General features: G+C 52.8%; 1 protein-coding gene across 1 annotated transcript in view; it reads left to right on the top strand.

Annotated features, from left to right (window-relative positions):
* INTS3 (integrator complex subunit 3) overlaps window positions 1-27348 on the top strand; it is a 43650-nt gene that overhangs the window by 8684 nt on the left and 7618 nt on the right. The window contains exons 4-22 of the mRNA XM_030023764.2: window positions 2330-2443; window positions 2695-2779; window positions 4408-4474; window positions 8100-8244; window positions 9208-9337; window positions 12627-12724; window positions 13480-13671; window positions 14556-14643; window positions 15228-15307; window positions 17276-17367; window positions 17970-18076; window positions 18899-19018; window positions 20411-20540; window positions 21426-21480; window positions 22426-22529; window positions 23094-23138; window positions 23614-23733; window positions 23887-24040; window positions 25929-25997. Coding sequence (XP_029879624.1) covers window positions 2330-2443; window positions 2695-2779; window positions 4408-4474; window positions 8100-8244; window positions 9208-9337; window positions 12627-12724; window positions 13480-13671; window positions 14556-14643; window positions 15228-15307; window positions 17276-17367; window positions 17970-18076; window positions 18899-19018; window positions 20411-20540; window positions 21426-21480; window positions 22426-22529; window positions 23094-23138; window positions 23614-23733; window positions 23887-24040; window positions 25929-25997 — 1995 coding nt within the window. The remainder of the gene's footprint in view (window positions 1-2329; window positions 2444-2694; window positions 2780-4407; window positions 4475-8099; window positions 8245-9207; window positions 9338-12626; window positions 12725-13479; window positions 13672-14555; window positions 14644-15227; window positions 15308-17275; window positions 17368-17969; window positions 18077-18898; window positions 19019-20410; window positions 20541-21425; window positions 21481-22425; window positions 22530-23093; window positions 23139-23613; window positions 23734-23886; window positions 24041-25928; window positions 25998-27348) is intronic.

Raw genomic sequence — 27348 nt, 5'->3', positions numbered from 1 at the left:
TGTTCTCTTTTATTTTTCTTCTCCCCTCATTTAAAGCAAACATTTATTATTTGTTCCTTCCTGTTAATTAAACGGCCTGTGCGAGTGGTGGCTCCAATCTGCCGAGAGCAGGGAGGAGACGATGGATTGTTTGCAGCCTTAGCAATAATCAAGAAATTCAGATTGTCTCCCCACCCCCCTAGCTGCTGGAGACCAGCAGATTTTCTCCAAGCACCTTCCTTTGGATTACTGCTTGTGCTGGAGGCTGTTAGGCAGGTGTCCAGTCTGACCCGTCTAGGCAACTGGTTGGTGACATGCCATACTGCCGTGACCCCGATAAAATGGTACTTGTTCTCCTCTGGTCAGTTGTACTTTGGGCCAAGGATCAGCAACATCCTAGGTGTGGTTCGAGTTCCGGTCTTCTGCAGTGTTTGCTTATGGGATTTGAGGAATTATGCAGTAAGCAAGGTGAAGAGCTACCAAATTTCCCTAGGTAATAGGATTACAGTGTCCTTCCTACTGGGACCTAAATACTCAACCAGAAGTAAATCCCTTAGAGTGTCTGTTCTAGCTGTTTGTTCCAGTCCTTCTACTGAGGATGGTGCCAGAATCAGTCCAGCCGGTTGAGAACTAATCCATGCTGTCAGGGCTGTATCACAGGACCTCTTGGTGGCTTTAAATGCAGATGCAGACACTGCACCTCACACATGTCCAGCAGAAAACCAAAGCCTAGATGTTTCACCCAGAAAAGCATGGATTCTTTGAATACAGAAGAAGCTACTGACCATCAAGAAAAGCTACTAAGATGAAAAATGTTCATCTTATTGCTGCTCCTAAGGGTGCAGAAATGCACCCGCCTGTGAGAGGGAAGTGCCAGGGGTGATGGGTGGTCACAATCCTGTCATCAAGCACAGGAGGTAGGATGCAGGCAGGGTAGGGACCTGACAACACTAGCGTTTTCAAAACAACGTAAAAGCTTTGCCTGAGTCTGGGCAGACCGCAGAGGAACTGGCATCACGCATGCTCCCTGGCCGGCTGTGTCCTGGACCAGCTCTATCCCCTGCATTTTCCCATTGGGGTGATGTATGTGTTTCTTTTCTAAAGCTGATGCAGTGGAGGGAGATACTGTGTGTTCCTGGCCAGGTAGTCTCGTCTGTGTGGAGACTTTGAGTCTGGCTCTGCTTTGTGGGTATTCGTTTAGCATTTCAAAAGCAATTAAAGTCCCCAAAGAGTCTACACCTCTTGGATTCTGGTTTTTTTTTGTTTGGGATTTTTTTTTTTAATATATTTTTCTTTTTTTACACAGTGCTATATGAAAAAGGGAGGGAGAAAGCCTGAACACAGGGAGTCTAATCAAAGGGATCTTCTGAGGCCTCATTAACTCTCTAAAGGAGGATGCAGAGACCAGACCCCTGCTCTCTGGAATATCGTGACATTTACTGGCACAAATTAACATTCATGCAGAACCACTTAGCAAATTACTTTCTAATCACCCTCCACCCCCTGCTGTCCTGACCAGAAGGGAAGGGAGAGCCAGCACCTTTGCTCACTGGCTAGCATTTTGTCTGGCTGCTGGTGGCAGACAAGAGTGGAGAAAGTCCTTCCTTTCCCAGCGATAGTTCCCTCTTCCCATAGCAGAGCCCCACCAAATCTGCTGGTTTGGACCACAGGCAGGATGTCTGGATTTCTAGCCTGAAACAAGCCAACATGGTAGCATGGTTTTGAGCCGGACAGTCTCCAAATTCAGCTCCATCTGACCTTGGAAGTTTTGTGTGAGCAGGAGCGGCTGGCATGGGGATGATCTGCCTCTGCTCCTGCATCTCCATGGAGCTCCCATGGTATTGAACCAGCATCACATCGTAGTGACCCCAAGTCCTGCTGGCATCTTCAGTGCAGTTCCAGTTGTCACTGGTGCCAGGGAGATTGAAGCAGTGGGGGGCTAAAGCAATCTGGATGTGACTGTTAATCTGGATCCTTCCCAAAGGACCGCTGTCTGTCTTTTCTCTCTAGTGTTGATCTCTCCAGAGCTGTGGCAGTGTGCACAGAAGGCTGGGATGAGGGGACAGGGACAGCTGACAGTGTCCGTTCTGGAGTAAGAAACCTTTGGCTCCTGGGGCTAAACCCAGTGAATCCAGCTGTCAGTTTATAATGCCCCAGAGGATTAATGTCTTTCCTGGCCTGGCCCTGGGATGCTGATTGAGGTCACCCCATGGGAGTCTGCTTGCCTTGATGTTCTTTCTTTGAGATTCGTTTATTTGCTGTTATCTGGTCAGGTTTGATAAAAACATTGTATGTTTTCTGTTATGGTCTTTCATCTATAACCACCTCCCGCTCTTCTTCTCTGCTGCAGTGCTACCGGGACTTGGCACTGGTGAGCCGAGATGGCATGAACATTGTTCTCAACAAGATCAACCATATTCTCATGGAGAAGTACTTGAAGCTGCAGGACACTTGTCGGACCCAGGTGAGGAGAAGGTCTTCTCCCCAGAATCGCTCCTTTCACGCCAACCAGGCAGAGGGTGAGCAGAGGGCGTTTTGAGTGTGGAGGGCTTGGGAGGAAGTCAGCACTGGTGGAGCTCCTTTGCTCCATGTTAAGGAGTCACCTTTGGAAGGGAAGCGTGGAGGCGTTTGCTGGCCAAGGCAGCCATGGTGTTGGGGAGAGGTGTCACGGGGGAGGCTGTGGCAAAAGCTGCACTGATCTCTCCCTCTGCCCAGCTGGTGTGGTTGCTGCGGGAGCTGGTGAAGAGCGGGGTGCTCGGTGCAGATGGTGTCTGCATGACCTTCATGAAGCAGATTGCAGGTAAGTTGTGCCGTGGGAGCAAGGTGACCACTGCCTCCACCCCCCCTGCTTGTGCCAGCCGGCTGGGCGCTGTCGGTGGCATACAAGGGCTGACTTGTGGCGTGCTGCACTTGGCGTCAGAGCCAGAGCCTGTTCTGCTGTGCAGCCAGGTCCGGACAGGCTTCCTGAGTGTCTCTGTAGCCAGCTGGTAGGCACAGAGCCTGCCCCAACCTGTCTGGTGAGGAAATCTCTCCAGGGGGGGTGGAGCAGTGGATAAGCCTTCAAGAGTCTGTTGCTCCCAACAGCCTCTACGATGGGTGAATCACAGAGGGAGCCAGGAGGCTTCTGGCAAATGCTGGAACAGCCAGGAAGTGTATTGGTTCCCGTTGCTGCCAGCTTTCACCCTGTAGCACTGTGCAAGAACACCAGGATCATCCTTAGTCCCTGCTCTGACCTCTGGGCTGGCAAGAGCCATGTGTGCGGCTCCTCTGGAACTTATCAGAGACACAGGAGGCTGCTTCACCCCACGTAAAGTCAGTAGCTCCTACAGGGAGCTGGCACTGGCCGTATGGTAGTGTGTTGTGTGTTCCCCCCCCCCAGCCCTCGGTGTAAGCACCCCACAGCCGTGCACACATACACATGCACACGCCTTTCCGGATTCACAGGAACGGTGCCTCTTCCTTGTTCTCTGCTCGGTGCTGGTGCTGGCCGCTGACGTCCATGAAGGAGGAATTAATGTCCCACCGTAAAACCTGACATTGTGTTTTTATTGTATGCGCTTGTGACACGGGGCTGGGCAGCCTGGATTGGAAATTGCCGTGTCTGCTCTTCAGGGGAGGAAGAATGGAGAGGGAGGGGACGGAGTCCTGAGTGTGAGCCAAGCTGCCCTGGCCCTGTTGTCACAATGTAAACACAGAACATTTTAAAAACCACCGGTTGAAGGCATCCCTTGTTTCCACTCGGTTGCACCTCCCTGTTCAGGGCCCCTTCTGTTCTGGAAGGACTCCGCTGTCTTACTTCTCACCACTTTTACGATGCCTTAATTGTTATGATCCCATTGTTTTGGCTTGCCTGCTTTAGGCGTTTTCTGTGCCTCTGCGAGCAGGAGTCCCGCTCTGCTTCCAGTGACGTCAGCCAAAGGCTCCGGCTTTGTGCTGAAGGCCCATGCTGAGGGGGTGAGACACCACTTTGACACCTGGCCTTTATTTGAGAGTTTAGGCATTCTTTGCAGATGCTGTTTCCCTGTTGTAGGCTCAGCAGCTGCAAATGTTTTCTTTTTCAGCTACTGAATCTCATCCTGGCCTCACTTCTGGCTTCTCCTTTGCTTTCCAGAAGGATAATTACTGACTCCATATTATCACAGTTCTTTTGCAAGAGGACTGTTGCAGCAAAGACCCCCTGGATCTGCTAACAGAAAGGCTCTTGTACCTAGAAATATGCTCTATGTAGGAACAGCCAAGCATGTGTGGCAGGCAGAGCAGGACCAGGCACGAGTTTGTGCTCCAGACAAGGAGCAAACCCCTTAATTAGCTTTGCCGTACTGGGGATGCAGCGATCGAAGTGGTCGGTGGTTCAGTTGAGTCTGGCAACAGAACAGCACCCGTTCATCTGACTGGCTTTTCTCTTCCCTGTTGCTCTTTGGCTTTCAGGTGGGGATGTGACAGCGAAGAATATCTGGCTGGCCGAGAACGTCCTGGAGATACTGACTGAGCAAAGGTATGGCTGGTCGGGAGGCACTGGTGAAGGCTGGTACAGTCTGAAGAGAGCAGCAGCCAGGCATGAGGCGAGGGAGAGCACTCCTCATCTGCCTGCTAAGGGTGGTTGTCCTGCTTACTGCAAGAGAGGCAGATTTTGGGGCGGTGTGTTTGCGGTGACAGCCTGCGTGGGAGTGTGTTGATGGGGTTTCCTGCACAAAAGACCTCTGCGTTCCCTTACTGTGTTACCAAGCATATTTTCAAGCCATGGCACGATTTTCTAGCTCTTGGAGCCCTCTTGCTGCAGGCTGTGTGTGGGAGAGTGTCCTGAAGTCCCTCCATTAGTAAGCCTCCTCTGCAGGCTTTGGAGAGGGGCTGCAGGTCACGTCAGATAACATGGTCTGCACAGACTGATGCCTCTCCCCGAGCTGTGTGCGAGGACACAGCTATTCCTGAACATGTGGCACCTGGTAGGTGGTCAGCCCACCCTCTGGGCAGTGGGGTGGCATTGCCTTGTGTGGCTGAGGAGCATGCGTGGCTCAGGAGCAGCATCCCAGGAATATTTTCTTCCTAAGTTTCCCAAGCTGTGGGGGAGGTGTTCCTTTTGGAGGAGTAGGACAGAGTTAATTGCCCAAAAAGCTTCCTGTGTTTAAACAGCTCCTGCTTCATCAGGGCTGCAACTTTCATTTGTTGTGGACAGGCCATCTGGGAAGTATTGTCCTATGGGCTCAGCATTGTCCTTTGTTGGCAAAGCAGATGCTAATTGATGATAAGCAGAATTCCTAACTGCAGCCTTTGGCTGGGCAGAGTCATTATTTTTAAATAGCCTATAGCTTTTCACCGAGCGCTGTCTATAATAGCAGCGATTCTCCTAAAATCACTTATTACTGCGGTTAACAATCAAGTTGTTAAAGCATTTATTTTGGCCACAGCTAACAGTCTTAGTGATTTGTATTCCGGGAATAGCTGTGTGGGTGTGTGCTGCTGTGAGTGCCATCTAGTGCCCCACCATGCACGGGAAGGAGAGACCCTCTGAGATATTCTGGGCTTGGCTGACCTTCAATTCTTCGCCGTATTGCCTCTGCTGCCTTTGTGCTAAGCTCAGCTCTTGTGTTCCCAACTGTATTTAAGCCCCTACCAGCTCTTGATATGGTCTTCCTGTGTGCTGGTGCTACTCACTGCTGCCACCCTGCACCTTGGAGCATCTTGGAATCACTCCTCATCTCACCAAAGCACGTTGCAGCTCTTGTTTTGTGAACAAATACCTGCAAACAGCTGGACTGTGGGAGAAATAGCAGCTTCTCAGTGGTGATCCAAAGCCGCATCTGGCCATGGGTCTGCAGGAGAAAGCTCCATGGGTCTGCAGGAGAAAGCTCCAGGCACTGAATAACAGCTGAACTTTGTCACTTGAGGAGAGGAGTTTGTCAGAGGAGCAGTTGTGAGAGCAAAAGGCTTGGCCCCTGTTGAAGGTATTGCTGGAGTGTCAATGATACGTACTGTAGCAGCACAGAAACTGTCTCAGCACGAGGAGAACTGAGAATTGGAAGTGAGCCCGAGGGAGAACCTGCAGCTCTTTGCTGGAATTTATGTGCTTTGATTAGGGGAAAGCCAGAGCTTTAATTAAAGCCACGCATGTGAAGGTCTGATGCCACATTCAGAGTGTTGAGTGCTTGGTTTAATTAAAAACAGTTACAGCAAAGCTGCTTCTCAAGCACTGCCTGCCTCGGAGAGGAGGCAAGTCTGCTACCTCTCGAACGCTGGGTGTTAATTTAGCTTCTTGCTGCTAATGGTGGCACAAATGCAATGCTTCCTCTCGAGTGTTTTCATTTTCTCTGCCTGTCAGATCAATGAATCCTGTGGCTGTGGGTGGCTTTTGCCCCCCTTTTACAGCATTTTTATTTTCTGCACAACCCTCACGGGGAAAAGGGGGAGATGCTGACCTGACAGCCCCCCAGCATCCCAGCCTTAATTACTCCCACATCCTCCCTAACATAACCTCTGCTCGGCGCCGTGTGCTGCCAGGCCAGCCCACCCAGCCGACTAATTAACCTGCTCCCAGCATCCAGCTAGATGCAGGGAGAAGAGTCTGGGAAAGCAAACACTTGTCACGTCTTCCCATGTTTCCCCCCTGCCACCAATGATTTAGGGCAGCTGACTCATTTGCCACTGGGCTGGTGTCTCTTCAGGTGGCCGTGGTGTTACAGCTGCTGCACACAGCAGTGGCACTTCCATGGGACTTCTGATTTACAGCTCACTGAGCCAGGGGATGCTGTGCGTGATCAATCACGCTGGAGGCACCAAGTTGGCCTGGCCCGTTCTTGGCATCCAGGGCAAATAACCAAGCTGACAAGGTCCTTTTTATGGACCGAGAATATTTATTGTTGCACTTAGATAAGGGAGGTTGAGAATGTGGCACACCCAGCAGACAGGGTGCTGCTGCACGGAGCACGCAGGGCGGCACAGGCAGGAGACAGCAGCTGAGCATACAATGGAAATGCTGTGCTGGTGGGCTCTGCCACTCTGAGGGAGCAGGGCTGGAGGACCTGCCTGCACTCAGGACGTGAAGCCAGTTGGCTGAGAAACAAATCTGCTTCCAGAAAGCCAGTCCTGCCTACAGAACCCCTGCGCTGACCACAGCACTGCTTGCCCCTGTCCTTCCTTGATGGTAGGACGGGTTCCTGCCATGCCTGTGATGGGGCTGTGATGTCTCTCCCCCCACAGACCCTCTCTACGCAGCTACATCTGCCCTCTCACAAATCTGCCTAGTATTTGATCTCAAGCACATCTGTTTTTCCCCACTTTTTGCCATTTGGTGCTTCCAGCTTCCCGATAGTCATGACTGCTATTTTCCTTTCGCCCCACACACCGTTCCCTAGTCAAGCTGGGGCAGGGGCAGCTCTTCTTCTGCCCCCAGTGCTGCAGGACCTGCTTCCCAGCGCAGGGCTCCAGAGCTGCTGCATCTCATTAACAGGCCCTGTGTGACCTGCTGCTCAGGATGCCACCAATTTTGCTGGATTAATCCAGTTGGCAGGCTGGTGGCAAGGGAGCATAAGAACACTTCTTGCATGGGTGTGTGTGAGAGCATTTGGGGCCTGATTGTATGGGAAGGTCCTTCGTAGCTTGTCCTGGTGCGTTGTCTCTTGCTCGGTGCTATTCTGGCTGTGGAGACCAGTAAAGAGGCTCCTGTGGCAGTTGGTGTTAGCATCGAGGTCAAGTCTATTCTTGGGGCAGCTGCTCCCTGCACTTGCTCCTGAGCACTTTATTGCCTGTAGTTGCAAAGACCTTAGATTGTTGTGGCAGCAAACATCTCTGTGGTCCTCAAAATCCAAGTGCTTTGCATGAACATGTCTGCCACCCTGCCAGAGAGCTTGGGTGCGAGCACCCAGACAGTAGACTGTGATGGGACTCTTCTGGGGGAGGAAGAGTTGGACCAAAGCACAGCAAGCACCCAGTAAGGAGCAGGGAACGGTCCATGGATGAACATTCTCTGGGCTGGCACAGCAGGCTGGAGTCCCTGCCCTTGCTGTTTCCTTTGTGCCTCAGTTTCGTCTGTCCTGAGTCTCCATGTTTATACATCACTTTTGGCTGCGGTTCCCTCACAGAGGTGGCTGAAGGTGGTTTGGTTTTTTTTTTTCCTTCCTTTGCAGAGAGTGGGTACTGAAAAGCAGCCTCTTGATAGCCATGGCAGTATACACGTACCTAAGGCTCATTGTGGACCATCATGGCACATCTCAGCTCCAGGTGCTTCGTCAAAAGGAGGTGGATTTCTGCATCTCCCTCCTCCGTGAACGGGTGAGCAAATCAGGGAACTGAGGGGATGACTGGGAAAAGAGACCTGCCTCTCTGGGGAGTCTGTGTCTGCATGTGGTGGTGTTGCCCATGTTCCTCATCCAGCTGGAAGTGTGAGACACGCTGGTTGCTCAGTCTCGTCTCCCAGCTTGCACTATACAGGCAGTGGTGTGTGGTTCATTCTCATTGCAGGCTGTGAATGGGTTTTCAACTGATTTACACCACCTATCCCATCAGACTTCAGTCTGTAGAGGGGGAGAGCAGCTGTTTTGATGGGGCTGCCTCATTTCAGTCTCCCTTATTCAGGCCACAAGGGTTAAAACCATTCTCTTTCTGCTGCTGTGGCACCTTAGTGCTTGTGGCTTACTATAGCTGCAAGAACATCAGTTCCTCTCTTAGGGAGGCAGCCAGTGTCCTCACAGGTTAACAGAGAACACGGTAGCCAGCTCCAGGCCACTTTTTGGTCTGTGTCATGCAGGAGAAACCCCCAAAGCTACATGTAGGCAGAAATCTTTGCATTCAGCATCCTAGCCCTGTGGGCCGTGATGGCTCTGCAGCTCCCTGCCTGCTGGTCTGAGTGCTGCCCACTCTCCCATTTTTCCTTGCTGGGCGGGAAGGACCAAGTGTCAAGTCTTAGCTTCAGAGACTGGCTGTAGTCCTGGAGAGAAAATATCAGATTTATGGTCTGATTGTTTGCTTTACAAGAGAGAGAACATTTTAAAATAGCTGCTGACCTTCCCGCCTGTCACCCTGCCTCTCAGAACCTGCTAGCTTCAAAAGAGGGGCAGGCTGCCAGGGGCAGGAGTGTAGATATTGTGCAAAGAGTGAATCATCTGGAGTCAGCGGTGAAGTTGAAGGACTGACTGTTCTTCCCTTCCCCTCCTCCTGCCCCCCAGTGCCTTCTCCCTGCCCCCTGCGCAGGAATAGGTAAACAGTAAATGAGATTTTTTCCTCTCCTTTCTCCAGTTCATGGACTGCTTCATGATCGGCCGGGACCTTGTGCGGCTGCTGCAAAACGTTGCAAGGATACCCGAGTTTGAGCAGCTCTGGAAGGACATCATCCACAACCCGCAGGTCCTCAGTGCGCAGTTCACAGGTAGGCAGGGCCAGGGCCAAAAGGGCAACCATCTCTGTCCTGCCTTGCCCGCACGCAACGTAGAGCCTCTGCCAGAGCCCTGCTAGCCATAGGCAACCCCCTCCTGCCTTCACACGCCCTTGTGGCAAGGTTGCCATGACTGTCAGCCCATTCCAGGGAGAGTTGGAGCAAAAATCCTGCACAGCAGCTATTTTTCACTCTGCACACCCCATCTGGCCCAGGTCTCAGGACCGTGCTAGAGCTAACAGGGTCTATTACAGCCCTACTAAAGCAAAACACATTGGGTGCCTGGGTTCCTTCCAGATGCTCTCTTAGAGGAGAGCATGCAGAGAGCGCTATAATTACATTGTGTGATACCACCTCAATCAGTGTCAAGGCCCACGTGGCTGCTTCCAGAGCCCCTCTTGTCACTAACTAGAAGAAGATGCCTCCAAAAGCAGCTTTCTGCTGGCTGCAGGGAGCTTAGGAATAGGGGCAGGGCCTGGACCAGTTTCCCATGGTCAGCTCCAGCACTTGGCAGCTCTTGCCATTTTTTTAAATGCTGCAGAGGCCTTGTAGGCATCTGGGCTTTAAACTATCCTGGAAAACAGATACTTGAGGTAGCTGTAATGATAGATTGTGAGAATGCAGCTGAGCCATGACGAGGGTCGGTAAATTGTATTGCTTGTTCTGGACTTAAGGCTTCCATAATTGCAGTTGTTGTTTTTTTTAATTAACTGATTTATAAGCTGAGATGAAGCTGGAGCCCAAAGATATAAAGTGTCTGAGTCCTTCACGCTCTCCAGAAAAGAGTCTGATTAAGCTCCATAGCTCTAAAGCAAAAAGTCCAGAAGATGCAGCAACTGACATTTTCTAAATGGGATTTTATTTCTCCCAGTAGCCTTGCACGTTTGGTGTGCTTGAACACTCAGCCATGGAGCCCTCTGCACAGTCTGAGTTAAAATAGGCATGATGGAGAGAGTGTTATATTTATAATTTTTATTGGTACAAATTATTCACTTCTCTAGGGGCTGTCACATCATTATCTGTCTGCAGCAATTCTAGTGAGTCTTTGGAAATGGGGCTTTAAAGTGTTCTCCCCCCGCCCCCAGTGCCTGCTCTCCTCCCAGGGACCGTGTTAATGTAATTTTAAAGATCTCAGATTATGCTCAGGGAAACTCATGGCACATGGTTTGATTAAATGCTTCTTAAGCTTTGTGATCTGTAGCTTCTCCATCTCCAGAAGTTGTCTCCTGTCATTGCTGGTCTCTGCTAAGACTTGCCAGCCAAGGGGCTACAGGGACCCAGTTCCACTCTCTGGGTTATCAGAGTTAGCCTGTGGGGCTTGTGGAGGCAGAGGAGTCTTAGCCCTACACCTAAGGAAGGCTCATGTTTCACATTTCCAGGGCTCAGCCCTACCTTTTCCTGCAGCTGTATGTTCACTAGAAGCATTTCTTAGCTCTGTCTGGACCTTCCCAGCTGAGTGCTGAGCTTTCACGTCCATGCTTGGAGCATCCTGGGGCACCTAACAAATATTCTTCTTGCTTCACTTGCTTCCCACACAGTCAGGGCAGCTGGTCAGGGTTATTTCCTGGTTTGCTGCTAGTTTTAGCCAAATGACCCAGCAAAACAACACCTAAATTGGGGCTAACATCAGTGCTCCTGACTCATTCTCTTCTGACAACTGCCAAACTCCCCATGGTTTTTGCCCTTTCTCCTTTGGTTCCCTTTTTCTTCTGTTTGACACCACAACCAGTGGCCCATGGCGTTGCCTGGTGGTTCGTAGAGGTGAGACAACACCTGGTTAAGTGCACGCACCCAGAAGCATGTTTTTCCTTGCTGTTTCAGCTGCAAAGCGCTGGAGCAGGCAGAGTTCATGTGTGTCCCCAGGGGACACCCCAGCGTAGGCAGCTGGGCAGCCCTCGGGGCAGTAGGGAGAGGTGGGCGGTGTCTGGCAATGCACCAGGAGCCCAGTCTGGGTTTGTCACTCCTTCCTGTCCCACGGAGAACCCCGAAGTTGGCTCTGGGGGCTGGATGGGAGGACTTCGAGCAGAAGCTGATCTGTCCAGGGATGCCCTCATTCATACTTGCTCATGTGGAGCCTGGAAGGTCCCCTCCCCAAAATAATTTCCCCTGCAGTTGGTCATGACTACTTCTTTGCCCTCTTGCCTGCTGTTGAGAGCCTGTAATAATTGCTCTGCAAGGTGGCTATTATCTCTAGCAGCTGCCGGTCCATGTAGTCTCGGGTTTGTATTGCTCTGTAACCTCCAATCTGAGTCAGTCATGCTGAGCTCCATGCTCATGTGACTAGGGCCAGAGCTCAGCAGCACTGAGTATGAGGAAAAACCGCAGCAGGGGGTGGCTCTGGATGCAGGACCCATCCCTCCCTCCAAGCAGCTGGGAGCTCTTAACAAGCAAGGTGCTTTTGTGGCTCTTTTCCCCTGCTGTGCAGCTCGCTCCCACCCTTTCTCTGAGCTCCACGGGAACTGGCATCTGTTCTTTCTGCTTTGAAGCTTCCCGCCTCCAGCCCTCCCCCAGGTGTGGCCCTCCAGCTGCACAGCAGAAGGACAACTTCCAAACAGCAAAAGAGTGAAGCCCACCTTGTGTGCGCAGTGTCCCTGCCGCCTGCCTGTCTGCGTCAGAGCTGGCTGCCCTGTATATCCTTCAGGTCTTGTCAAGCAGCAGCAAAGCCTCTCTGCTCAGGTCATAAATTCCTCCTCTTTGCAGCTGTCTGGGAACGAGAGTGGTTTTTGCAACCTCCCCTTCTCCTTCCCATCCTTCATTCTCTACACGCACATGCACACACAAGTTTTCTGTTATGTCTGATCTTTGTTGTTACATCTGGGTACCTTTACTCCAGGGGAGGAATTGGACTTAGGTGCTGGCACAGCCCACAATGGGCACTCTTTATGCCAGCCCTGCTTTTTGGTGCCCAGGCCGAGGCGTAGGAGATGGGGAATGTGCTCTGTTGGTTACGGCTTGCGTCTTGGCATCTGGACTTCCTCATTTCTCTTCCAGATCTCATCCCTGCCCTGCTGTGCATCCTCTCTCCCTTTCTTCAGGCTCTCCTTCCTGGCATCCTCATTAGTGATCTCTGACAAAAGCTTGCTCTGGGCAGGAGATGTTTTAGGAAACCTTTTCCAACCAAAACCTTGATCCTTTTCCACTGCCTGTAGCTTTGGGGAAACGGACCTTAATGCTCCAAACTCAGCTTGCTGCGGATATTAGTAGATCCCTGCCCAGATCCCATTCATGCCGTGCTGTCCACGGGACCATGTGAGCGCAGACCGACCTCTCTGTCTCTCCCCAGGTGTCCTGCAGCTCCTCCAATCGAGGACTTCTCGCAAATTCCTGGCATGTCGCCTCACTCCTGACATGGAAACCAAGCTGCTCTTCATGACCTCACGGGTAACTCCCTCATGCTTGCTGGGGGTCCTGTGCCAGCACAGGGGAGGAGGGCACTTGTTCCTGCCCGGTCCATGGTGCACCAGTCCCGTTCCCACGCTGGCACTGGGCACAAGGAGGGAGGGCAGAGCACCAGTCTGAGCTTTACTGGTGGAAGTATTTGTTGCTTCTGGCATCTAATGGCAACAGGAGGAGGAGAGGCTGCCCAGCAGGAGCTGATGTAGATGGGCCTGAGACATCGCTGGTATTCATTAAAAGGCACAAAACAGCTTTGCAGGGGAACATTGCTCCTGGCTGGCTGCTTTCCAAGGCAAGCGCTTTCTCTGAATGGCCATGATGCGGTGGGTTATCAGCGCTCCAACAACAGCAGCCGTATTCAAGAGAGGCCAGGAGCTGCGCAGCAACAACGCTGGGGTTAACTGTTATCTGTATTCGTACACCAGGCAGAGCTCGCTTCCCCCTCGCTCTGCCTCTGGTCCAGCTGCTCACTGGCTGCTCGCAGGGGCTGTGCTGTGCTGACACACACAGGGCGTGTGGTCTCGTCTGCTCAGCTGGAGACAGACCCTGCGTGAGAATGCTGCACAATGGCCTTTCTGCTTCCTCGGTCTCTCTGAAGACACTGCCAGCATGGGACTGATGGGGAGCAGGGCGTGAAGCAGGGTTTGCTGAAAGAAGCAGCTTAGAGGATGGCAGACCGTAGTTCTAGCAGCCTCTCCCCAAGGCTTGAGCAAAACCTGTGTCTTTTCCTTTCCCTTCAGGTCCGGTTCGGCCAGCAGAAGCGGTACCAGGACTGGTTTCAGCGGCAGTACCTGTCCACCCCGGACAGCCAGTCCCTGCGCTGTGACCTCATACGCTACATCTGTGGTGTGGTCCACCCCTCCAACGAGGTGCTCAGCTCCGACATCCTCCCGCGCTGGGCCATCATTGGGTGGCTGCTCACGACCTGCACGGTGAGTTGCGAGGGCCTGACCCAAAAGCAAGTCACATAATTGCCTGGGATCACTTCCCTTGCAGGGAAGGGGTAACCTTCAGATACTGGAAGCTGCCGTGGAGGTTGGGATCAGGTATTTGCTGGCTGGGCTGAAGGAGAGAGTTGCAGAGCAGTGGTTACGACATTGGCCTTTGTTCTGCACTCTGGATTTTAGTCCTGGCTCTGCTGCATGCCGGATCCTTTGGGATCTCCTTTCCCTGCATAAACCTCACCTTCTCACTTTCAGCTTATCAAGCCCTTTGTTTCTGATTTATGTTTATGGCCCATCTGCAAGGCGTGGGACCTCTCCTGTCCCAGTGGGTGCAAGAGCACCTGCAAGGAGATGCCTCATTACAGCCTTGTTGGCTTCCACTCTCCACCTGGCCTGTCATCCCTTGTCCCATGCAGGACTGCGATCTGCAGCACTTGTCAAACAGAGCAGAAGCTGCCGAGGAAACAGCTGTTGGCTGTGCCCATGAACGCATAGCAGATAACGCCAAGTGATGTGCGGGGCCCAATTATACATGACTCAGGGTTGTAGCCAGGCTGCACTTCACAGAGCACATGGCTCGTATCTCCCAGTCTTGGGGCTGCCTTGGCCTCTGCCACTCTGTGTGCTGCCCTGGCTGGAGCTGCTTTCAAAGCAGGCAGGTTTGCTCAAGAGTTTCCCACCTTCTCTGAAAAAACACCAGCAGCGGGTGCCCGGGAGGGGTCTTGCCAGCTCTGCCCTATCCTGTTGGTGTGAAGAGCATTGCTACTGCCCGCCTCGCAGCAGCAGGGCCCAGCACGTCAGGCATGCAGAGGGATTGGGTGTTCAGCACTGTATTCATCAGTTTGTATTTTTTTTTTTTTTTCCTTCTTTAGTCCAACGTTGCTGCTTCAAATGCCAAACTGGCCCTATTCTATGACTGGCTCTTCTTCAACCCTGAGAAGGACAGCATCATGAATATAGGTACTCCACGGGGAGGCATTCTCTGAATGGGCAGGGGTCAAAGAAGGGGTTAATGGCTTCCAGAGCTGGTGGAGGTAGGGGGATCTAGTGGGGAAAGCCCAGCAGATTATCTCCAAAGGGCATCAGTTCCCTCCCCTGCCTTGAACTCCTGGGATTTGCTGGGTTGCTGGAGAGTTGCTCTGATGGAGCCACTTTTAACTGTGGCTTTCATATCTGTGGTAACAGCAAGCATCTTCCTTGAGGTCAGTGGCTGGCCCCAGAGCATCCCTCCCTGTGGGCAGGCAGGCTGCCTGACTGCAGGGCTGTCCCAGGGCTCAGGGCACATGAGCAAGGACTGATACAGCCAGGGGCATTGCTGGGAGCTCCTGCCTGCAAGGAAGTTGGTTCTGGCCATTGTTTGAAGCCTAAGTGTTATTTAGGAGCTGGATGAGGGCAAGGGTGTGTACAAGTCAAAAGAAGGGGGTTCCTTCTGCACCCCACAGGCAGAAGGCTGGGTCTGCAGGAATGGGGATGGGGGGGAGGGCACAGGGAGTATGGGCATCTCTGGGGCTCTCAGCACAGGGCTCCCTGCTCTCTCCTTCCAGAGCCTGCCATTCTGGTGATGCATCACTCCATGAAGCCTCACCCTGCCATCACTGCCACGCTGCTGGATTTCATGTGCCGGGTGAGCCGCCCCTCACTCTCTGGGGAATACCCTGGCTTGCCAGATGAGTTGCATGATGGGGGTTGAGTGGTGAGGTCTGTAGAACCAACCACTGGGGTCTGCACGGTCCCTCTGCCACCAGTGGGACAGAGAGACTCCTCAGGAGTGTCAGCAGAGGACAGTGTAGAGGGAAACAGCCGTGCTCTCTGCTTACACCAGCCAGCTGTGCAGAGGTCATGCTCCAAAGAGAGCTGGTCACTGTGTCAGCCTCGGGGACTTGTTTTAGCCTCATACGCTTGTCCGTGGTGCAGAGGAGTGGAAGTGCACTGGCCGGGACGTGGTCCTTTAGGGATTGCAGTGAGGCCCTTCGGCTGTGCTCTCCTCTGAGCACTCCCCACCACCCACCGCTGGTGTAGCAGCACCTTGGTGTAGGTCAGTGCTTTTCCTTCTCTGCCAAGACAGAAGCTGGGAGCAGTCAAGTGGTGAGCTGCACAGCCTGCTCCCTGCAGCCTGCCCCTTGCTCTGTGCTGACCAGTCATGAAGAGCAGGAACGGTAACACAGGCTCAGGGAAGACAGATATCTTCACTCCCCAGAGAGTTTTGAGGCAAAGGCCCTTTGCCTCTCCATCCCATAGGAAGGGAATTTCATGAATCCCTAGAGCCAGTGATAATGGAGCAGCGAAATAGTGTTCTCTCACTGCCCATTCTTCAGAGCCAAAAAAACCAAACCAAAACAAAAAAGCTGTTCCCCCTTCTGTTTTTTTCCGCATTCCTCTGCATCATCTGGTCTGTTCTGCCCTGAGCCTCTTGATTGCGAAATAGCCTGCAGAATAGCTCAGTATCTTCTGGCAGCCCTTTTAACCTCACCTTACCTATGCTAAATTAAGGAGGGATTTTCCCCTTGCTGATCTGCCAAGAGCATAGCCAGGCACACTGCTGCAGATGCTCAGCCAAATTATTCGCCTCTTAAAACCCCCTACCAGAGGCTTTGGTGAGTCCTTGTGGTCTCTTGATAAATCCAGGGCTATTCCTGGAGGTCAGAGCATTGGGCCCATGTGTCATTCATTAATGGGAATGCCACTGTGGGAAGGCATGTAACACTTCCCAACTCTGCAAATAAATCCTTCCAGAATGATGAGCATTAGTAGGAAAAAGGCTTCTGAATTGTTCCCTTTAGTACCTAATGAAATGCTTGGCTGGATGTCATCCCCGGAGGGCAAACAGAATCTCACTGCAGCAGGGGACAAGTGAGACCCATCATCTCCCTTTCAAAGGACAGCTGTCCTTGGGCAGGGAGCAGAGCTGGTCCTGCCGCTCCATCCTGGGGGAAGCCATGCCAAGAGTTACTGGTTCCAGTAATTTGGTCCCAGGGAGGGCTGATGGTGTTTCTTGGAAGTGGGGTCTTTCCATGGCATGAGCGCTGGAAGAGCTGTTAGTTGCATTGCTTTCCACCCTCACACCCAGCACGCTCTGTGTGCTCCCGTCCCTGGGCTGCCCGAGTCCAAAAGCAGCTGCTGGCTTCTGGCAGAGGAATTAGGTGGAAGGTTCCTGGGATGACCCAGATTTCAGGGAGGAGTCCTCTTACTCCCTCCAGAAGCTCCAGACTGTGTGTGGACAGAGCTGAATGTTGTTTAGTGTACCCTTCTCATATTCCCCCACTCCCCAGGGCTTCCTACAGCTCACGAGGCAGCTTCTGTGTGTTTTTCTCATCCCTGGGAGATGCACCAGCTGGCCCTCCAGGATAGAAAAGCCAGAGGCATGGGCTGGCCCCCCTTCTATCTATCATCACTGAGATGCTGCACTCAGACAGCTCTCCTGCTGCCCTTCTTGGTCAACAAGAGCAGCTGGGATGTGGTGCTTGAGTCAACGGTGACCCAAGAAGCTGACTGATGGCCTTAGCTAGTCCTGGCTCTGTCCTGCTGGCTGACACAGACCTAATGGTAGACAGAAGGGTTCATGGCACTAACGTGGTCATTCTCCGGTTTTCAGATCATTCCCAACTTCTACCCCCCACTGGAGGCTCATGTCCGGCAAGGCGTGTTCAACTCTCTCACCCACATTGTGGAGAAACGAGTCCTTGCGTAAGACAGCCCTGAATTTGACTACATTTATACAACTGCTGTGCACCAATTTTCCTGGGTCTCACCAGTCTAGTCAAAATGACCTCCAGGCTCTGTAAGAGCTGTGGAGGGCATTTGTATTGTGTATGAACCATGGAAGAAGGCATAGTTGCGTTGGTATGGTGCTGAAGCTTGTCCTGAGAGCTGTTCCTTGAAACAAGGGGATGGGTGGGTTAAGAAAGCTATAGCCACTCCACTTCAGATGAATAGAAATGTCCCCAGCCCTTTCTGGTCCCCAAGCTGAACGGAGCAGCCTTGCTCATGGTGCTCCAGCCTGCAGACAGCTCCTGCATCAGCCAAGTTACCCTCCCAGGAGGTAAGGCCTCTTCTCCCCTTCCCACGTGCCTTCTGGTGACACAGGTTCCATTGGTGGCAAAGTGAGGGAACACCAGCTGAGCTGCAGGAAGGAAGGTGGGACCTCGTAGCTTGTGGTCCATAACGCAAACCAAAGCCCTGATGTAAGGGAGAACATCCCCTTGCATGTCCACCGAGGGGAAGCTATGCAGCAGGGCACCGCATCCCAGCTCTTTCTCATCCCTTTCCCTTCTTACCCCCCAACACAGACATCTGGCCCCTCTTTTTGACAACCCCAAGCTGGACAAAGAGCTCCGTGCCATGTTGAGGGAGAAATTCCCGGAGTTCTGCAGTTCGCCCTCGCCCCCCATCGAAGGTAGGGAGTGGGGCAGGTGGCGGAGGGAGGCTGCAGCAGGTGCTGCCTTCCCAGAGATGGGACTTTCCCTGGCACTCCTGCAGCAATAGCAGCTGTTTGCAGGATCAGACCGTGACTCTGGGGAGAGGAGGGCTATGGGTGCTCATATTTATGGATGGTTGTGGTCTCCCTTCATCTCAGCCCTGCTGTACACTAAAGATGCACACTACCCATTTCTCTCTCTGCTCCATAGGGGCTACTTAGCCTTTCTTCTCTGTAGGCTAATTGATTAACATAATTAGGTTAAACAAAAAGCAAGCATTTCTAACCTGTATTTAACAGGAGAGTGCTGCTGCTTTGCCAGATCTGCTGAAGGACTGTGGCTGTAAGCCTGTCTGTTTTCCTGTTGCATAAGTTGCTCCGGCTGAAGGGACCGACCTAACCAACAAACCCTTCCTCCCCAAGCCTCTTGGCCTCGCAGAGCTGGTAAAGCTGTTGCTCTGCTTAGGGTCTCGGGCTCTGCTGTTGGCCTGGGTGAGGGATGAAGCATGAAGGATGCTGGGCAGCTTAGGTGGAGAATGACCTGGTCCTGCCACACTTGGCACTTGGTAGGGATGGTTAAATGGAGTCGCTGGGAGTGCCCTTCCCCAGCTTGAGTTTTCCAGGGTCCATCGCTTGCCCAGACTCTTTCTTCCCTTTTCAAAGCACTTTTATCTCCTTGCTGGAGCCTGCTTATTGGTAGAGGTGACTTGTAGGCAGAGCCTGCCCTGCCCCTCGGCTGTGTGAGGAGCCATCGTAACAACGCCACTTTGTGCTCTGACCCCTTTGTGTATGTTCTTGCAGTCAAAATTGAGGAACCTGTTTCCATGGAAATGGACAATCATATGTCAGAAAAGGATGACAGTTGTTATGACAATGCCGAGGCTGCGTTCAGTGATGATGAAGATGACTTGAACAGCAAAGGTGAGGAGTGCAGTCAGCTGGGCGCCAATGCTCTCAAGTACTTATGCGTCGCTGCAGAATAGCTGCCGTTTGCCTCTGCACCAGATGGTGTTTCCCCGCTGGCTGGTGGGCACCTTCCCTTCGTGATGGAGGATCCCCAGACAACCAGCTGTAAGCACAGTTCCCTCAAAGCCCCTTTCCCATGAGCAGTGGGAATTGTTGCACTCAAGGCAGACCCCCTTCTTGAAATCCAGGTTTCCTTCTGCAAGAGACGGTGTTGAGGCCAATGCTCTGCTGCTTCCCAGTCCCTGACAGCCAGACTCGGTAGATCTGATACAGATCTGTGCTCAAAGGCAAAGGCTGTTGGGCTTCATCTCCCGAAGCTTAGACCCTTCGAACATAGTGCTTTCTCCACCCATGTGTCCTCTCTAGATGTCTGACTAGTCTCAAGCCCTGTTGCGCTGCATGGTTGGGAATCCTTGTGGCAGATGCTGTGCCGGATGGTTTGTTTGGGAACAGGGTGTTTCTGTTCTCAAGCAGCTGCTAATGAGGCTCAGGCCTCTAATTGCTCAGCCACATGGTTTTCATTATGCTCGCTCCCTCTCGAAGCCATGGGGCTGACAAGCCTGCAGAAGGCCAGAATCCCCTCTGCTCACTCTCTGGAGCTAGAGGCATCTCAAGCTGTTTCTGGCCTTAGTGGTAGGACTTTTGTGGGCTTCCTGCCATGCTGGAGGGCTACCCCTATGGTGGGGAGGGGCCACAGGCCCAGGATGGGGGAGAGGATGTGACACTGTGCTGTAGCACTGTCTTCAGCAGTCCTGTCGAGCCCTGCCAGCTGCTTGGGGCCCCTGAGAGGGACACAGGCTTGAAAGCCATGTGCAGAGAGGATTTTTGCAACAGGGATCAGCCACCTTGTCCCGTCCCTTAGTGGCAGCTTCTCTGTGAGCACTTCTGCCTTGGTCCTGGTGCTTCTGGACTCTGCTGCAGTTCATTTTTGTGGCCCGGAATGAGCCTGGAGGATGAGGGCGTGGAAAAGCAGTTGGGGTATCTCAGCCCCAGAGTCCTGAACACAAGCATTTGTGCCTCAGGTGGCAAGAGAATTGCGAGCTAGCTACATTTGTTGAGTATGTTGAAGGACAGGCAAACCATCAGGTTTGGAAACTGGACTGAATGGGAACCACAATTCTGGACACCCCCTGCATTTGGATCCCATCCCACCTTCCTACTCACTGTGACCTGGACATGTCTCTAAAGGGTGAAGGCAAGGCCTGAGGATGGACCGCATACTGGGGGGAAGGCTGCTTGCGCAGCCCCGCACAACTGCCACTGCTAGGACAGAGATTGCCTCCAGGACTTCTTAGACGTAGCTGCTTGGGAAAACAGACTATTCCACTGTTGCTTGATTTGCTGCAGGGAAGAAGAGGGAGTTCAGGTTTCATCCGATCAAAGAAACCATTGTGGAGGAGCCTGTTGATATCACACCATTCCTGGACCAGCTGGATGAGTCACTGAAGGATAAAGTCCTGCAGCTGCAGAAGGGAAGGTTGGTGTCGTTTGGTCGTGTGTTACATTTCATGTTGATCTCTTCAGGGCAACGATATACAAGACCTTTTAGTCCTGTTGTACAATGCTGCTTGCTCCAGAGCCCTTCTCTCAGAGCTAATGCAATCTTGTGGCTTGTCTCCCTTTGAGATGGAGTTTCTGCAGGAAATGTCCAGGTGGTTTTGAAAGGTGCTGGGTTAAGAGCCTTGTAAGTTGTCCTTGGAGCAGGCTCAGACCAGAACACAACAGCAATTTGCTGGGGGCTACAGCCTTTCTCTGAATCAGTGACAGGAAGGCAAAAGGCTCTGAGTTTCATCCTTCTTCGCTGTTGGATTGACAAGACGAGGCTGTGTAGGCCTTTGGGGCTGTTGCTGCCTGGGGGTTTCAGTAGATCTCTGCATGGGACACCTTCCCCGCAGACAGAGATGTACCTGTGTTTGTATGTTCTCTGGACTGCCCCACCCCCACTCTTGATTTTCAGTGACCTTGGAATTAACTCCATCTAAAGAAGTTTAAAAAAACCTCTTGCTTTGCAGACCTTGGCATAGTAGACTGATTTAATGTAATTTATGGCTTTATGGCTTTAAGTGCATTTAATCTTATGCTTTTAGTCATTTAATTTGTTTGTCTTGCTGCAGACAACCTCGGGCACTTTTGTAAGTAGGTGCTGCAGCAGTGCAGCGCATTCTTCCAGGGCTGGGTCTCTGCAGCGTGTGCTTCTGAGCTGTGCCTTCCTCTAAGCCTGGCACCACTGCAAAGCAAAGCTTCCTCCACTCGCAGGTCCTGGGGGGCTCCCAAGCAGAGCCAGCTCAGCACAAAGCCCCCTTGTCCCTGCTCTTGGTATCTTCCTATGTAACTTGGATTTCCTCTTGTTTTTGTGCTCCAGCGATACGGAAGCTCAGTGTGAGGTCATGCAGGAAATCGTGGATCAAGTCCTGGAGGTAACTGCACAGACCCAAGGAGCAGCACTGCTGCCTAACTGTAAAACCAGAGCAGCTGGAATGGCGTGGGCTGGGCAGCTCCCAGCCTGCACAGCTCAGCCCCAAGAACTGCAACCGAAGGAGGGACACACAAGCCTGAGGACACTCAAATCCTAAATGAGTTCAAAATGGCACTGTGCAGCCCTATCTGTGGTTGTTAAACACGGCCCCAAGCTGCTGCTTGCTGGAAGGGTCTAGCAGGGGAAAATCGCTCCATCCTGCTCTGTTTCCTTATATCCTGTGCCTAAATGTCCCCAGTAGTTGCTGTCAGATGGGATGCTGAGGGAGGCAGGCTCACATTTCGACCCCACGTGGCTGCTATAGTGTCTGCAGAACTTCTGGGGGCTTCTGCATTTGCTGTGCATCTGGGATGCTCCCTTGCTTTTGGCCCTGGGCTTTGTGCCCAGGAGAGGCTGCAGCAAGCCCTGCCCAGCAGAAGAGCTGTGGATGTTTCTCAGGACCTGAGCATTCAAGGGAGGTTGCATCCCCTGCCTCTAATCAGCTTCCTTTAGAGTCAAGTGGCCTTTTAGCATGAGAGCTGCTTCTCCCCTCTGTGACAACTCAGAGAAAGGGCTTGTTAGGGTGTAAATCCTCATTGCCAAGTGCCTTCAGTCCCTGTTAGCCCTTTGCAGAGGGAGAGCTGAGCTCAGTGAATTACCAGCCATTAGAGGATGAGTGGACCACAGTGATTGTGAAGTGCTTCAGAGCTGGACATCAATTAGGGGCTTGTCTTGCTGATAACCAGCTCCTGGTGCTGCAATATAGCAGCAAAATGGCTCCTGAGCAGCTTGGGGTCCATTCCCCACAGCAGTGACTCTGCTATGTCCCTTCCAGCTGCACCTGTGCTGGGCAGGCAGAGTTTGAGCTTGCGCTTTCTCCTCTCATTCCTTCCTTTCTCTCTACCAGGAGGACTTTGACTCGGAGCAGCTATCAGTGCTCGCATCCTGCCTCCAGGAGCTATTTAAGGCTCACTTCCGTGGTGAGGTTTTGCCAGAAGAAATCACGGAGGAGTAAGGATCTATTTTTTTGTGTCTCATCCTTTCACACTGAGACTTGGGCTTTTCCCAGTAGGATATTCACCATTTTCAGAAGGCTGTGCTGAAGCCAGCAGCTTCCCTTATGAAGCAATCCAAGGTTCACAAGTGATCACTGTGGAGTTGGTCAACAGTTGTTATATCTAGGGCTCAAAAGAGATCATCTTCCTCTTCCCCACAAGTGCAGGGAGAACCCGCTGCTGCAGGTCCTTGTGTCAGAGCTCAGTTTAGGTGTTGCGCTGGTGGCTTCTGGCTGTCTGACCAGGGCACACAAGGTCCTAAATGCTCCATCTGTCCTTGCTGTACTTGCACAAATCAGCACCGTACACTCTTCCTCCAGGATTTTGTTGGAACAGGGCTTGGAGTCAGAGCTGCTGGGTTCTGTTACCAGGACCGTTCCTGTCTCCCCATTAGCTAGGGCTAACCCTTGATGGCCCGAGGACCACAGTGACGAAGGTCCAGGGCTTTTTCCCTGCCATTGCTGGGGAAACACAGAGGGTGGGTGCACAGAGAGCTCTGACTATTGTGTTTCTCCTGCAGGTCTCTGGAGGAGTCAGTGGGGAAACCTCTCTACCTAATATTTAGGTATGTCTGTTCTGAAATTTTTGAATAATCTGTTTAGGGCTTTCTTGTTTGCTTCCTGACCACCACCGTGGGTGAACCCTGTGGGTCTAAGTCTGCCATGCCCCTGCTTGCCCCAGGGCTGATTCCAGAATCAGAAGAGTTTATTACTTTGTTCTGCCTATGTTGTGTTTTGTTTAGTAGAAGGACTTGAAATACAGGAAAATCACAGCTCATTTGGTCCTTTGTAGAAGCCTGGGATCCCTGGGTAACTGAAGTTTGCTTGGTCCTGACCCCTTTGTTGCTGCACATCCCACCGTCCTCTGCAGCAGGGGTGGGAGAGGTGACCCCTGTGGCCAGTCCAGAGGGCACGTGGCCAGGACAGTCTGGTACTGGGACCTGAGTTTCCCTGCAAGCTGCTGGTCCTCATCATTAGCGGAGAAGCTTGTGCATGGTATCCCATGTAACATAGCTGTCTCCCTGTCCTGTACTCCCCAAGGAACCTCTGCCAGATGCAGGAGGATAATAGCGGTTTCTCACTGCTGCTGGATCTCCTGTCAGAGCTCTATCAGAAGCAACCCAAGATCGGCTACCATCTGCTGTACTATTTAAAAGCCAGGTAGGCCAGTGGGGATTGCAGGGAAGCGTCCAAGCTTTGACTTGGCTCATGCTGCCTCCAAGGGACAGCTCGGTGTCATACCACCACCAACCCAGCCCTCACTGTGGCATGGGGCTGGCAGGCTCCTCTTTCACCTGGCACGTCTCCTTCTAGCAAAGCTGCAGCAGGGAAGATGAACCTGTACGAGTCCTTTGCCCAGGCCACGCAGCTGGGGGATCTGCACACGTGTCTGATGATGGACATGAAGGCCTGCCAGGAAGACGATGTACGGCTGCTCTGCTACCTCACCCCCTCCATTTACACAGAGGTAAGGCCCCTGCCAGGCACCAGGAACCCCAGTTTAGATGGACAGGGCATCCTCTCACCTTCCTATGGGCAGGCTCAGGGCTGGCCTGGTTTGCTTCTGAGCTTCAGGCCTGTTACACTGCAGCACAGAAGCCATAAAGCCTAGAAAAAGTTCTGTCAGCCTGAGCACAGCACAGTCTCCATCCACCCCCCAGCCCAGCTTAATGGGGGTTAGCAAGCTGCCATCGAGATCGATGTTCAGCTGTCATCCAACCTGCTTACGGCCCCTTTAAAGCCTGATGCACTCTGTGGATGGTGAGGTACTAACCTTGCTGTTCCAGATTCATCTCATGCACATGCTTGGCTCCCAGTGCTGTGTTGTCTGCGCTCCCTGATTAAAGAGGTTTTGCTCTCTCTGCTGCTTTTCTTCTGGAGAGAAGGAGGTGAAGGCTCCGAGCAGACGTGTCAAAGTCTGGGAGAAGCAGCGTTCAGAACAAGTTCTGCTGCCTGCCCTGAACCCTTGGGTTTAATGAGGTTTTATTGCTTTCAGCACTCGGTGCTAAGGTGGAGCCAGCTGGACTTAGCAGAGAGCACATTTGGAATGGGGAGTCAGGCATCTGCACCAGAGAGGTCACAGCTCAGTCCCAATTCACACAGCCTGCCTGGCTGTTGGACAGAGCTGCTGTTACCTTCCTGCTGCTGGGATGCTGTCGAGCTCACTCACAGCCTTGTGCAGGCTGCAACCTTTTATTTGAAATGGTTGCAGGGTGGAGGCTCCTTCCAACAACCATCCAGCCATCGCCCGGCTTCAGGGAGCAGTGCTGGGGGTTGAAGAGAGGGAGGGTAACATCGTGCACTCTGAATAGGTGGAGGGGTCACAGTTCTGCGTGTACTTTCTCATTCCTTGGGAGGAATGAGCTGGCCCCGCTCCTCCCTCCTTTCTGGCTAGTTCAGCAGGAACATCTGCTGGGCGTTGAGGCTGTCCAGCCCCATTCCTCATGAGTGCTTCCCGGGGGCTTCTGTGGGGACAGGGGCACAGCAACAGCCTGGGGAGGGGAGAAAAATCTACACAAGAGTAGGCACTGTAACACACAGCAGCATGGTGGACACTCCGTGGGGGATCCTGGCATAGAACAGCAGCTGGATCCCCTCCTTGGTCCTTTGGGTTTAACAGCCTCCCTCCCCAAAGGGCGGGGTCAGACTTGCTGCCCCCGTGGGTGTAGTGACCAGCTCAGGTCAGGCAGAATGTCCTGAGAGGAGCCTGTCTGGACAGCCAGATTCAAATGATGCAGCCATAGCTTGCTGCTGCCAATTTTCCTGGCCTTTTGCCCCATGTGTTGATTTTTTTTGTTTCATTGCAGTGCTGTGTAATGCACAAGGCCCTGGAATGGCGAGCAAAGCTAGCGAGGATAGGGAAAAATGGGGAATTTTAACTACTCTAGGCTGGCTGACTTCTGCCACCCACAATCAAAGCAGCCTCGCTCCTCACGTAGCTCCTCTCAGTCCAGATGGTTGGTGTCAGCTGCATCTCACAGATGTGCTGGGCACTCACTCGCAGCAGCCTGCTGCTGCGCTGCCTTGCAGCCCTTGGCCCACTTGAGCAGTGAATGAACCTGCCTGCTCCAGGCTGTGCACAAAAACCAGCCTGTCAACCCTCCTGCACTTTCTTGGCTCCTTTTCCCACTCAGCCACTTCCCCCGTTGTGTTTAGGAAGTGGTGCTGGTTCTGGTCCAGCCCTCAGTGAGCTGTTGGGTCAGGCAGGGCAATGCTGCACCTTGCAAGGAGGAATATGTGTGTGTCTGAGCCTGAACCGAGGAGGAGTTTTGCCTCAGCTATGGGGATAGGAGCTTTTGACTGGCCTCTCCCTCATGTCCTTTCCTGAGCCCTGCCTTGCTTTTGTACTCTTCCAGTTCCCAGACGAGACCCTACGAAGCGGCGAGCTGCTGAACATGATTGTAGCTGTCATAGATTCATTCCAGGTAAGGAGGGCACTGGTGTCTGGGGTGGGAGGCAGGACATTCCTGAAGTGTCTCCTCTGCTCCCAGGAGGTTTAAACCTGACATGGCCCATCCACAAGGGATGCAGGGCAGCGCTCTGCTTGTTTAGTCCTCCTTGCCCCAATTCTTGAGCAAGGCATTGGGTTTTGCGAAGAGGAGCTCCGAAACCTCCTGAGCGTCTCCCTTGAGGAGCTGTGATGTGCGGTGTCAGAAGGCTGAATCCAAGCTGCTCCTTTCAAGGGATCTCCCTGGCCGCCAAGCTGCAGCAGGCATGCCGAGAGAGATTTGCCTGGGTTTGCTCTGATCCCTTTTGGGTTGCAGGCATTGGCAAAAAGCACCGCCATGGCCAGTGCTGCTGCACGCAGTCACTAATTATCAATAATAAGCTCCTTGGCAGGAAGGTGCTTAGTGCTGCTGGGGACATGCAAATCTATGGGCAGTGTCACAAGGGGCACATGTGCAGGAGGGCACAGGAAAGGTGCAGGCAGCACGTCCCCTGCTGCCTGCAGGCTGGCAGGGCTGAGATCACGCCAGCTCTTCCCCTCCTGGTGGGAGATCCGCTGCGGGCTCAGCAGGCTAACCAGCGGAAGGCCAAGCCCTTGTTAGACCCTCCTGGAAGGAACCTTTCCCCATGGTCACGCTGAGTTGCCATAAGCAACCCAAAAATAGTCACGGAGAAAGCTAGGGATGGGGAGGTGGGCACTGGCAAGAATGCTGTACTGCGTGTTTCTGCCGTCTAGGCTCGTCTGGAGCGTGATCTGCTGATAACCCTTTAACTCACCCTATTTATACACCATTCCTGGCCAGTCCTGCTATTCCCAGCTGCACAGGGGCCAGAACGCCTCGCCAGCAAGTTTTGCTTGGCAGGCTGGAGCCAAAGTTGGGTACAGGAAAGGTTTGAGTCATGATGCCCTGACCCCCCCCCCAGCTCAGCCCTGCTCTTAGTCCTGTGGTCCTGCGCTCTGCCCCATGCTGAAATGCAAAGGTTTTGTTTTTCCCAGCAGAGGCCCATAGCATTTCCTCTCCCCTCCCTTCTCCAATTCCTTCATTCCTTCCTGTTATTCTTCATCTATTTCCCCACGATGCTCTGGCTGCGTGGCCCCCGTGCTCGGCCCACATGGGGTCTGCGAGCAGAGCCATGGGGCACAGTCTGGGCAGCTCAGCCTGCCCTTGGGCTCTGCATACCTCCAGCACCCTGTGCCCAAGCAGGCTGGAGGCAGAGGCTGAGGAGCAGGCAGGAGAATAGATGAGAGCCAAATTGCGCTCTGTAGCTGAACCTGTCAGCACAGGAGTGGGGAATGGTGCTCCCCAGCTCCCGTCCCTGCTCTGGTGC

The sequence above is a fragment of the Aquila chrysaetos genome, chromosome 9 (assembly GCF_900496995.4).
Source record: "Aquila chrysaetos chrysaetos chromosome 9, bAquChr1.4, whole genome shotgun sequence".
Taxonomy (NCBI): domain Eukaryota; kingdom Metazoa; phylum Chordata; class Aves; order Accipitriformes; family Accipitridae; genus Aquila; species Aquila chrysaetos.
The sequence above is the reverse complement of the archived record's forward strand: the minus strand, read 5'-3'. Positions and strand labels throughout refer to the sequence as shown.